Consider the following 13,173-nt stretch of genomic DNA (forward strand, 5'->3'; position numbering starts at 1 on the left):
GTTTTTATTTTTGATTTATTAATTTCTGTTATTTTAATCTTTAAAACAACGCTATCTTCTTGTGTACCTTAGTACCTTAATTATGTCATTTTAATCTCTGTTGCTTCTGTCTTGAGAAATAACCAATCATATTTTAAGATGTTGAAAATTTTGCAATTTTTTCTCTTAAAATAATTGAATAATTTGTTTCCTTCTTTGTGTATAATTATTTTTCCCTTATTTGTTAGTTTGCTGTTTTGGGGAGGGAAATAGTAGCTTTCCCCAGAAATGACAGGATCTACCCTCAGCATTTGGGAAGAGATGTCTGTTTTTCTATGTGGTATTTTAGGCCATCAATCATTGAACTGTCAGTTTCTTGAGAAGGTGAAGCCTATCCTACCACCAAATAAAGATAATTTTAAAAGGACAGTTTTCATATACTTAATTTTTAAAGATTTAAGATATTAACCTATGTTAGGAGTGACAAGTATACTTGAGTTATGCATATTTAATTTTGATCAATTATTAATGACTATCTGGAGATGAGAAGAATTTTAGGATACATGTGGGCTGAGCAGGAAAGAGAATCATGATCAATTACTGATTTCTGCCACAGGCAAAGGCATGAGCAGAAATGTAACACAGGTCATATATATTCCATTCCTGACCTAAAGTAATATGGAATAATGAGGAGAAAGGAATTTTTCTTTCTTTTTTTTTTTTGAGACAATCTCTCTCTGTCACCCAGACTGGAGTGCAGTGGCACAGTCTCGGCTCACTGCAACCTTCACCTCCTGGGTTGAAGTCATTCTTGTGCCTCAGCCTCCTGAGTAGCTGGGATTACAGGCATGTGCCACCACGCCCGGCTAATTTTTGTATTTTTAGTAGAGATGGGGTTTCGCCATGTTGGCCAGGCTGGTCTCAAACTCCTGGCCTTGAGTGATCCCCTCACCTCGGCCTCCCAAAGTGCTGGGATTACAGGTGTGAGCCTCCATACTGGGCCAAGAAAGGAAATTCTTGAACTGAGTATTTTGTGGCGTTTCCCAGCTGAAGACAAATAAGCAGGGCAGTGGAAGGTATTTACTTGTTGCCTTACAGAGTAAAGAAGAAGATAAAAAAAACTTACGATGTATATATCCTGCCAAAATACTGAATATTGTGTGTTTTGGATTAAGGACATTGTCTCTGTGGATATTCTTCCTAATGGGAGCATCAGTTAGTTCTTTTAGAGAGTACCACATTTTCCATACCAGACAGAATTCCTGATTATCTCTGTGGGGATCGATCACAAACTCAGTTGCATTAAGGGGCCCAGCAGGTCTCATGATTGTGAATCTGCTAGTTATAAGGGATAGAGATGGTGAAAAGTCCATGCCCTACCCAGAGGCATTCAAATTCAAAATTTAAAATAATACCGTCCTGACCAAACAAAACACATCTATAGGTGGCACCGGGCTAGTGGTGGCTAATTTGGGAGCTCTATTTTCAGATGAGAAGAGACGATTTAAGTGAGCACCATCTATACTTCAAGAACAGTGAACTTTGAAATCAGTGTCATATGGTTGTGGCCTGATTTGGGATAGGGCAAGTGAATCCCTTCCTTTTCGTTACTTTAAGGATAGGTATTGGTTGGATCACATTTAATTAAAACCTGTGAGTAATAAACTTGTTCAGATTGTGAAGCATCTGGAAGTTTTGATACCTTTTAGAAAAAATAATGGAATATGATATATTTAATTCCATCTTTGAACAAGAAACAACTTTGCTAGTAGGAAATGTGTCCCTAATATGTAACCACAAATGTAATAGTCAGTATGAAAACTTTTGTAGGAAAAGCACATCGATCAGAAAAAAAACCCTGTCCAGCCAGGATTATCTGTTTTGGATTTTTTGCTGATTTCCTCACTTCCTTGCTCCTCATTCCTGTCACAGTCTTCCCTTCATTTAGAAAATGTGTTCTTTTTTTTTTTTTTTTTTGACAATCAATTGAAATCAGTTCCAGAAGGTTTATTTAAACTTTACCTCTTTGGTTTTCCTCCCTTCTCCATTCATTTTTTCCAGCTTCCCTCACTTCTCTGTTCTTTTTTTTTTTTTTTTTGAGATGGAGTCTCACTCTGTTACCCAGGTTGGATGGCAGTGTTGTGATCCCGGCTCACTGCAACCTCCTCTCCCAGGTTCAAGCAATTCTCCTGCCTCAGCCTCCCGAGTAGCTGGAATTACAGGAGCACACCACCACGCCCAGCTAATTTTGTATTTTTGGTAGAGATGGGGTTTCAGCAGGCTGGTCTTGAACTCCTGACCTCAGGTGATCCACCTGCCTCAGCCTCCTAAAGTGTCATGATTACGGGCGTGAGCCATGGTGCCCAGCCTCTTCTCTGTTCTTTTATTTGATTAATTTTCAACTGGTTGTTGAAATTAGTTATGTAACGGACTTGAAATTTTAATGAGAGATTAAATAACTTGCCTATGTTCAAACAAATAGTAAGTAGGGAGCTGGGATACAACTCCAGTTAGCCTGGCTCTAGAATCTGCATGCTTAACTGCTAGGCAATAGTCCTCTGTAAATTGAAAATAATTAACAAGCAAATTTATTTTAAAAGTGATTTTTTAGTAGGTCTTATTATGTTATTCTCAATTCATGGAGAAATAGTGTATAGTTCAGATACGAAGTGAGCAATAACTTTTTCCTAAGCCTACAGTCAGAGTGTACAGCATAATTTCCTCCCTTGAAGGTAGGCTGTGATTAGAGAGGGACATAGTCAAGGGAGGATCTGTTTAAGATGGAAGAAAATCAAACCTGTTCTATACCTTAAGGAGAAGCAGTTAAAGGAAGGAAAATATTTAAAGATGTAGAAGAGAGAAGCAATGACTTCTGAAGAAATAAGGGGGTGAGAGGATGTGGTCAAAGGCAAGAATAAAATAATTTGCTTAAGCAAGGTGGGAGGTCTCATTGTCTTAGAGAGGGGGAAAGGTGAGAAAGGTGGGCATGATCCAGTTAAGATGGCTAATGAAGGACAAGGTGGAGAATTATGAGTCTTAAGCCCTTTCACCCTGACATAGCAGGAAACAGGAAATAGTTAAGACAGGGAGAAGTCCTCTGCCTAGTATAGGAGCCCAACAACACCAGAGTTTGAAACAAGAAGATAAACTTACTCATGGATCCTTGAGGTAAAGCTAAAGAACAATAACAATTATTCAAGTCAGTCTAAAGTTTCAATAATCCATCAATTTCCCAAAAGTCTTCCCAGAAATAGTGTCCTCCCTCAGGTTATTAGACTTTCCATTCCCCTGTAGGTAGGCTCATAAAGTGGCCACACTTGCAAGTGATCCCATGTCTTTTCCCCCTTAGACACTATGCAGGAGTGAAAGTTTCAGGGGAATATTCAGCTTTACTATATTTCCAATATTCTGATTTCATTCACCACCTTTCTCCTGTCTTTTCCGTTTCTCCCTCCCTCTTTCTTTCATCTTTTCAGTTTGGAGAGTCTTCTTTCCCTAATGTGATAGCCTCAAGAACCAAAGAAAGGCAATGTTACAAAGGTTCTAGTTTTATAAGAAAAGAAAACCGAGATTGAGAAAGGGCAAGGCTGTGCCTGAGTATGCAAAAAATTAAAGGCAGTTTTAGCTTCCAGTTTGCTTGACTTTAAGTTCAGCACGTTTTCCTTCATATTCTTTACAATTTTCTCTTCTTTCTGAATATTCCTTAAACATTTTTTTTCTTTAACGTACTGACCATCTTCCCTCTCCAACATTTTGTTTCTGTTCTTTTTGTTCAGCTCTAAAATGTTTCTCTTGTAAAATAACCTAAATTCTAGGGCAAGACTTATAGAAGGCTTAATGATATTAACTTTGATAGTAATTTGTACAAGCTACCATAGAATGAACCCTCACTATATTCAGTGGAGAAAGTCTGGGCATTAGTCTTATTTGTCTTACATTGACTGTTAAATGACTATGCAAAGTTTGATAATTCTCACCATCTTTTGGAACTGCATTAATTTAATTTAATTTATTTATTTATTTTATTTTATTATTATTGTACTTTAAGTTTTAGGGTACATGTGCACAATGTGCAGGTTAGTTACATATGTATACATGTGCCATGCTGGTGTGCTGCACCCATTAACTCGTCATTTAGCATTAGGTATATTTCCTAATGCTATCCCTCCCCCCTCCCCCCACCCCCCACCCCACAACAGTCGATCAATGACAGGGTTTAATAATTTTTCTTCTGCTCAACTTTTATGATTCAATGAGGCTAAATTCACAAACTAAAGCCCTGTGTTCTTGGGCCTTTTAGCCTTAGGGTAAGTTTTGGTAAGTTTTGGTAGGAGAAGCAAAAAGGCTGACTTTCTAGAAATAGGGCCTGCCTAGAAAGAGGTAAATAAGGAGGACAAGGTCCCTAGACAAACAAGCGTTTATGGTACTGAAACAACCAAGAACTTGCTCAATTCCCTTGTAAATTGTGCTAGATACCCACATCTCTAAGTGCATGTCAATTGCTTAAAAGCATCAGCGTTAATCCCCCTTTGAAAAGAAGATCAGAAAAAAAATCCCTCACACTACCTCCCCATGGAGCATCAAATCCTCTATGCCAGCTGTAGTGTGATTTTTTCATGGATTGTTTAGGCATCTTATATTTTGGTGGTGTGGCCGAGGCCCAGAATGACATGTAGGACTGACAATGAGCAGAGAAGGTGATTCCCTTTTCCTTTTCTTCTCAGCCTTTGTAAAGACTGAAACTGTTAAGGGAACTTGGAAGACCTTAGGTTTTTTGGGGGGGGCTGGGGTTGGGGGGACAGGGTTTCACTCTGTTGCCCAGGTTGAAGTTCAGTGGTTGCATAGCTCACTATATGTAACCTCTCACTACTGGGCTCAAGTGATCCTCCCAACTCAGCCTCCCATGTAGCTAGGACTACAGGCATGCCACCATGCCCTACTAATTCTTTTAATTGTTCTGTAGAGACAGAGCCTCACTATGTTGTCCAGGCTGGTCTTGAGTTCCTGGCCTCCAGGATCCTCCTACTTCGGCCTCCCAAAGTGCTGGGATTACAGGTGTAAGCCACCATGCTTGGCCCTTAGTCTTTTTTTTTTTTTTTTCTTTTTCCTCTACTTGCTTTTAGGAGGTGGAGGACCTTAGTCTTGATTAAACTTTCCTTAGTTTCCCTATGTACTCCCTTCTTATTATCTGTTTGCTCTCATTTCTCTTTCCTAAATTGAGAAATAGAAAATAAACTGAAATATGGTTCCTGGAGTTGGCACTGAGGAATAATAATAAAAATCCACATCAGTCTGAGTTAATTGGTTTATAAAGTATATAATTCTCACCGAAATCATTTTAGAAAGGGGACCCTTGATTAGGTCTCATTAAGTACAATGGGCCATCAACTACTAGAATGCTTGGGTTTGAATTCTGGTTCCTCTACTTACTAGCTGTGTTACTCTGCCTGTTTTTTTTTTTATGCCTAAGTTTATTCATTTTAAAAATAGGATTTATAATATCTACTTTCTAGGATTATTATGAAGAAAAAATGTTTAGGACAGAGCCTGGAGCATAATGCTTAACACATATTATTATATCATCATTTCAGATTGCAGTCCTTATCTGTTTATACATGTATGGGTAATGGACCATAGTCTCCTCTATCTTGGGCACTACGCTAGTTCAAGATTTTCAAGGAAATAATAGGATCAAGTCCTTTGAGGTCCTGGTTTGACAGGCCCTTTCTCGAGTTATCACAGTCCAGTGAATTGCCTATGAGAATTATCTCTCAAGAGGGCCTCATCCATTCTGTAGGACCACACATCATCTTGAACTTCAGGGATGAATAGCTTCCTGTGGCCCTATGCATCTTTCAGCTAAATACTCTACGTAACTAATTACTCATCATCCTTTGAGATTAATCCCAAAATGTGTCATATCCTCATTTACTCACCATCCAAAGACAATCCTCATCTTAAGGATGCTTATTATCATAATGCTTTTTATAATTCCTAATCGGACGTTCCTTCCACCTCTCCTTGCTCCCTAAAACACACCATGCTGTCTGAAATTCATATCAGCAAATTTTCCTGTATCTTTAACTTCTCCAAACGTTTTCTTCACCGTCTTGCTTTAATATTCCTGTCTTTTAAAATGCTGTATCTCAAGCCTGGGTGCAGTGTCTCATGCCTTTACGTAACCCCAGCAATTTGGGAAGCCGGGGAGGGCAAATCACTTGAGGCCAGGAGTTCAAGACCAGCCTGGGCAAGATGGCAAAACCCTGTCTCTACTAAAAATACAAAAATTAGCTGGGTATTGTGGCGCACACCTGTAATCCCAGCTGCTTGGGTGGCTGAGGCACAAGAATCGCTTGAACCCGGGAGGTGGAGTTGCAGCGAGCCGAGGTTGCACCCTGCACTCCAGCCTGGGTAACGGAATGAGATTCTATCTCAATTTTTAAAAAAAATACTATATCTCAGATGTTGCTCAAAGCATACAAAATTGCAGTTAGATGGGAGGAATACTTTCAGGAGATCTATTGTATAACATGGTGATCGTAGTTAATAATGTGTTATACTTGACATTTGCTAAGAGAGTAGATTTTAAGTGTTCTTACCACAAAAAGTATGTGAGGAAATGGATATGTTAACAGCTTGATTTAGTCATTCTACAATGTATACATATATCAACACATTATGTTGTATACCATAAATATATACAATTTTGTCAATTAAAAATTATAACATTTTTAAAAAACCATGTCTCTTACAGCCCTCTTAGTTTTTTTTTTTTTGAGACAGGGTCTCACTCTGTCACCCAGGCTAGAGTGCAGTGGCGTAATCACAATTCACTGTAGCCTTGACCTCTTGGGCTCAAGTGATCCTCCCACCTCAGCCTTCCAAGTAGCTGGGACCACAGGTGCACACCACCATGCCGGCTAATTTTTTATTCATTGTAGAGACAGGGTCTCACTCTGTTGTTGAGGCTGTGATGTCTGGTTTTTTGTATGTTTGTTTTAGAAAAAATCCATACCCATATACATGCCTGAATGTAGGTAAATGTCATTTTTGCTCCCCATTGCTGTTTCCAAACAGTCTTCTCCAGTAGAAACTCCTGTTGTCTTTGAAGCACATATGAGACTTTACTCTGTACCTCTCTCCTTCTTGCCATCATAAATAAATATGATGGTCATTCTCTCCCATTTCATTCTCTACCAGAAGCCAGGGTTGCCTTTTTAAAGCATAAATGTGGCTTTATCCCTTCCCTGATGAAAACAATGGCTTATTGTGGTGCTCAGAATTGTTCTCCATATTTTATTCTAAAAGACTTTTTGTGATCTGGCCTCTCCCTACCTTTCAAACTCCTCCACGATCTTTCGCAACTGGCCTTCCTGCAATCTCTCATACATGCTACTCTTCTTCCCCTCTCAGGAACTTGGTGTTCTTTCTGCCTGAGATACTCTTCCCTAAGATCCTCCTGTGGCTGCCACCTTTTCGCCATTCAGAGTCAGTTCAGATATCTCCTCAGGGAAATTTCTTCTAATCTCCTAGCTAAAGGCCCTCACTTCTTGGTCTTGCTCTATCATATTATCTTAATTTGTTTTCTCCGTAGAATTTACTATGATAGTCTAGTAATCATAGTAGGAATTATCTAGAAAGGGAAATCATTGTATTTGTTTGCTTATGTGTTTATTTTCTGTCTTACCGCACTAGAATCTATGCTGTCTATGAAATACTTATGTTGTCTTAGGTATAGCAGCTGCAGTGCTCTAAATGATTTCCCCTTTGGAGGGTTTTTATGGCAAGGCTGTCTCACATGGGTCCTCTGCAGATTTTGCTGAAGAAACTGAAGATTTGAGTTTATTGTTTAGCATGTTTCAACTCCCAAATATTTTACCCTTTCCATAAGTTAGATGCAAACAAAGTAAAACTAGATAAAACATGTTTTTATTAAAAAAGTAATAAAATATTGAGCTTGATAGCTTTCTAAGGGCACCTGTTAACAGTTGTATATACAACAAAACAGCCTTATTCATGGGATAAGGTTATGGCACAGTATTGGATTAGCACATTAATTCTGATATTTTATATTAATTTACATTTTAAGATTTTCAAATTACATTTTAAAAATTGAAGTAATATATTTTTAACATATGCATGATTTTCTAAATTCCTTGGAACAAACATTTTATTTCCAAAGAATACTTTGGATTGGAAGAGTAAATACATTTAATGATGTCCTGGGGGTAGTTGGACAACCTCAGGACTTGGAGTCCAAAGGCCAGTGTTTAGAACCTCAGTTTTACTCTTTTGCTAGCTATATACCTTTGGTCAAGTTAAATAATATCTTTAAATTTCATTTTTTCCTCATGTGTAATATCTGTAAATAGTCAAGAAAGATGACTTGCTTTAATTACAAACCTCTCCTTGTCCCCTACTCCCATTCCCTGGTCTCTTCACAAGCCTCTCTCTTCTTCCCTCCTATTCCTAAGTTAATGAATTTATTACTGTTTTGCTGAAACTATGATTGCCAGCTAAAACCATTTTAATCCTCTCTTTATTCTTTAATCGGTGGACTTCTCATTCTTCGAAGGTCTCATTAATTTTAGACAAAATGCTCAATGATGGGGAAGGAAAAGGAGGTGAGGGACAAAAGCTCAGCAGGGTTAGGGAATGTTCCTTAGTTCTGTGACACACTAAAGAGACTTAGAATTTGGAAATACGAAATTTCCCCCCTTGCTCTCCTAAAAGTAAATATAAACAAAAAATTCATGTGGTTGTCTGGCTCAAAAACTATCCATTCTTTTTTTTTTTTTGCAGGGGACAGGGCAGGAATGAGTATCAGAACCAGGAACGCCTAGGAGCATCAAACCCTTAGTGTCAGTTGCAGCTCAGGGAGATAGGGAATTAGCCATCTCTTCCATTGCTGCCAGCCTGACTTGGGGATGCCTCAGGGAAGGCTGCCCTTTCATGCTAGCCATGTAAAGCTTTAAAATTCTGAGGACACAGCTAATATGATTTATCCCTCATTCTATATTATCTTCATCCTCATCTTATTTTTCTTACTAACTTTTTGCTCTTATCCTTTATTTACTCTGTTTTTCCAACACTTCAGGTTTGGAAATTGCTCTCTTCATGTCATCATAATAAACCACTAGAAACTTGCATTTACTTTTGACTGATTATTGAAGTGTCTGGTTATGGAGAACAAAGAAATTGGAGAAATGTGAAGCTTAAGCTTCTGCTGTGCTGCAGCGAAGAAGTCTGGGAAGTTTAGGAAGATATCCTCTTGATTAAATGGGGCTAAATGTCAGCAGAATTGAAGAAAAGTAAAGGAACTTACCAATACTTGATCGAGACAGTGCTAAAATAAAACACATCAAAAGAAGAATGAGTTCTGTTTGTCCCAGGGAGAACTTAGATGCCATAGACACTACATTGCAGAAAGGTTGTGGAAAAGAGGATAGAAATGAGTCACAACGCATTTCCTGGTATCAATTGCAATGCAATGTGGTGAGCAGCTGGATATCTACATATGGATTCCAATACTTTTGTGGTAAGGTGGGACTACAAGATCTATGCAACCTGTCTTTCAATTTTGGTAAGAGAATAAAAATATTTTTGGAGATTGCTAGTTTCTCAATCTGAGGACATTTTTCTGTCCCTATAAGTCTTCTTTCATTGGTGATTCTGCTGCTCTGTTCTTTCCTTCTCTACCTTTCCTCCACCTCTTCCTCTCTCTCCTTAATTTTCTTTCTGTTTTCCCTTTGTTCGAAAAGATTTTTTGTTACACCAAACAATTACCACCTAACTGCTTCAACAGGGGTTTCCACTTTCCAAAATTCACTTGTGCCCTATGGAGATGAAGAATAGCAAGAGACCAAATCAGGAAGTTCTTGAATAATATTAGAAGCTAAAGAGTCAAAGTAGTGAAAGTATTTAGAACCTCGGGGCTTACTGAAAGGGTGCTTGCTATTGAGGGGAATATTTCATCCTTTCCTTTAAGTGATTACTTTGAACATGGTATTTTAAAAAGTTTATAAAGTAGAGCTGAGCTTGAAAACTAAAAAGAGAAGTAATATATTCAAGAAAAATATATCAAGAAGGAACCCATATTCTTGGTAATGAATGAGAAGTTTTACCACCCATGTGATACCTTATTGGGGGATTGAGGCTTAAACACCTGATCACCAGCAGAAATCAAGGCCATAGGCCTCATGCATTGTAAGAACCTGGGATTATCTTCCTGTTTAATATGTTAGGTTACATGGAAAAAGGGAATTAATATTGCAGATGAAGTTAAAGTTGCTAATCAGCTGACCTTAAAATAGGATGATGATTTTGGTATATCTGAGTGGGCCTAATATAATCACAAAGATTTTTAAGAGTGGAAGAGGGAGATAAAAGAGAGTAAGAGAAAGAGGTACTACAGTGGAGGAAAGGCAGAATGGTGTGATGTGAGGACTTGATTCATTTTTGTTCACTTTGAAGATAGAAGAAGGGAGCCATGAACCAAGGAATGTGGCCAGCCTCTAGAAGCTGAAAAAGCAAGGAAACAGATTTGTTCCTAGAACCTCCAGAAAGAATGCAGTCTTGCTGACAACCTGATTGTTGTCCAGGGAGACATATATGACAGATTTATAACCTATGGAACTGATAGATAATAAATTTGTGTTGTTTTAAGCCATTAAGTTTGTGGTAATTTGTTAGAGCAGCTATAGAAAACTAATACAACATGGTTGACTATTTCCCCAAAATTCCCTTGTAGTTAGGTGTGGCTATATGCTTGAGTTCTAGCCAATCTAATGTTGTTAGAAGTGATATGAAAGTCATCCAGGCTTGTTTGTAAAGTCATCCACTCATGATCTTCAAGCTTTTTTCTTTCTGTTCACTTAAGGTGGACTAACATGATGAACTTAGGAGCCATTATTTGAAGATGGTGGAGTCATTAGTTAAGATGAATTTGAGTGCCTAAGACATTGCTGAGAGAAGGGCCATCCGCCAATCTGGAATTCCTGTTTTGGACTTCTCATAAGTAAGAAATAAAATTCTATTAGGGAAAACCACTGAGATTTTAAGATCTGGGGCTAACTTAATCAGTGCAGGTAAGAGATATTAAAGAGAAGTCACAAGATCTGCAAGATGGAAGGAAAATCTTTACATACATAGTAATTTTAGAAGTAGAGACTACAGTTTGTTGTTAGATATAGATATAAATATGGGCAAAATTCATAGCAATTAAAGTTAAATTTTTCTGTAATTAGAAAGATTGAGTCCACAGAATGGAAACTCTTGAATGTTTATGAGTGTGAGATTAACTTCATTTATCCTGCTCAGAGTAAATGGAAGCATTCAGGATTTTCCATCATGGGTGTGAGATTCACTTCATTTATCCTGCTCAGGATAACCTCACACTCATAAAAAGTTAATCTCACACCTATAAACATTATAATTAAATGCAGAGCACAAAAATAAAGAGAATCTTGAAAATATATTTACTTAGGAACAAACATCAAACTAGTGATAGATTCTTATCAACAATAATAAATAATAAACAACAAGCAAATGGAATAAATCTTCAAAGTACAGAGGGAAAATAATGTTCAATTCTATACCTAGCTAAATTTTCATTTAAGGCTGAAGGTAAAGTAAAGCTATTTTCAGCCATATGAAGGCTTAGAAAATTTTTCACATACATGTAGAGTTTAAAGAACCAGTAAAGGATTGTATTTGGGCAAGAAATAGAAGAGAAAAGACACAGGATGTAGCAAATAATGTTAAGCAAAAACAATGCTGAAATATTGTTGTAAGTCTAAGTAACAATTAATTGTGAAAATAAATGATTATTTTGTCTTTAAAAAGAATACCACAAACAAGATGGAGAATTTGGAAAGAATAGTTTGGAGGGAAGATGGTCAAATAAAAGTTATTATCTAGTCTTGGAAGAAGATACCGATTATCTTTAATTTTTAAAGAAAAATTAAATAGTACGCATGTTACAAATATCAGGATACATAAAACAAAATCCAGAAAAACACTAAGTAAAACAAAAGAAACAAGGAAATCTAATATACCAGCAGAAGGTAGGAAAGAAGATTTAAAAATGAAAGAACAGAGCATAGTACTGTAAGTTGAAAACACAATATAAATTGGAAACATTTAGATAAACATATAACAATTCACAATATAAAATGAACTAAATTCACCTATTAGGAAACAGAAAATTTTACATTGTTAATATGAACAAAGTCAAGCAATATGCCATTTAAAAAAGACACAAGACAAAAACAAACTTTTAAGATTCAAAATAAAAGGAAGAAAAATAGGCAAATACTAATTAAAACAAAGGTGTTAGAACAATGCTAATATCAGAGTGTAGAATTGAAGTAAAAAAATAGTCATGAGGATATGAGTGGATATGAGGATATGAGTTTCAGCAGCATTTAGAAGTTACTTAGATACTTATATTAGAAAATAAGAGCGCCCACTTCGGCAGCATATATACTAAAATTGGAATGATACAGAGAAGATTAGCGTGGCCCGTGTGTAAGGATGGCATGAAAATTCATGGTGTCCCATATAAAAATAAAATAAAAAAAGAAGATGAGAAAGTCTGGAAATTGATTAAGAGTTTCATACAGCAAGCTAGAAAAAGGAACAAAAATAAAGCAAAAGTAAAGAGAAGGAATTTTACCCATAGATATACATAGCCCAAGCTATGACAAGAAAATGGTTTTAAGAATTGGAAAAGGAAACTCAAGATTATCAGATTTTGCAGATGACATGATTTTTTACATATAGAATTCAAAAGAATCTGAAAATTATTAGAACTCTAAGAGCACAGCAGGGTGGCTAGATACAAAATCTACTCTCAAATATACAACATATAACTTATATTCCAACAATAATTATTTGTGGTTTTTTTTTTGATTTTTTTTTGATTTTTTTATTATACTTTAAGTTTTAGGGTACATGTGCACGTTGTGCAGGTTAGTTACATATGTATACATGTGCCATGCTGGTGCGCTGCACCCACTAACTCGTCATCTAGCATTAGGTATATCTCCCAATGCTATCCCTCCCCCCTCCCCCCTCCCCACCACAGTCCCCAGAGTATGATATTCCCCTTCCTGTGTCCATGTGATCTCATTGTTCAATTCCCACCTATGAGTGAGAATATGCGGTGTTTGGTTTTTTGTTCTTGCGATAGTT

At 37.1% G+C, this 13,173-nt stretch overlaps 1 protein-coding gene and 1 non-coding gene across 2 annotated transcripts in view; one reads left to right on the top strand and one right to left on the bottom strand.

Annotated features, from left to right (window-relative positions):
- Positions 1-13,173, bottom strand: part of TSBP1 (testis expressed basic protein 1) — an 84,109-nt gene that overhangs the window by 46,924 nt on the left and 24,012 nt on the right. Inside the window, exons 9-10 of the mRNA XM_063605263.1 lie at positions 9,305-9,325; positions 3,133-3,153 (exon numbers count right to left, since the gene is read on the bottom strand). Coding sequence (XP_063461333.1) covers positions 3,133-3,153; positions 9,305-9,325 — 42 coding nt within the window. The remainder of the gene's footprint in view (positions 1-3,132; positions 3,154-9,304; positions 9,326-13,173) is intronic.
- LOC112440208 (U6 spliceosomal RNA) lies at positions 12,442-12,548 on the top strand. The gene has a single exon (XR_003028391.1). It is a non-coding gene; the product is annotated as a U6 spliceosomal RNA (small nuclear RNA).

Source organism: Pan paniscus, chromosome 5, assembly GCF_029289425.2.
Source record: "Pan paniscus chromosome 5, NHGRI_mPanPan1-v2.0_pri, whole genome shotgun sequence".
Taxonomy (NCBI): domain Eukaryota; kingdom Metazoa; phylum Chordata; class Mammalia; order Primates; family Hominidae; genus Pan; species Pan paniscus.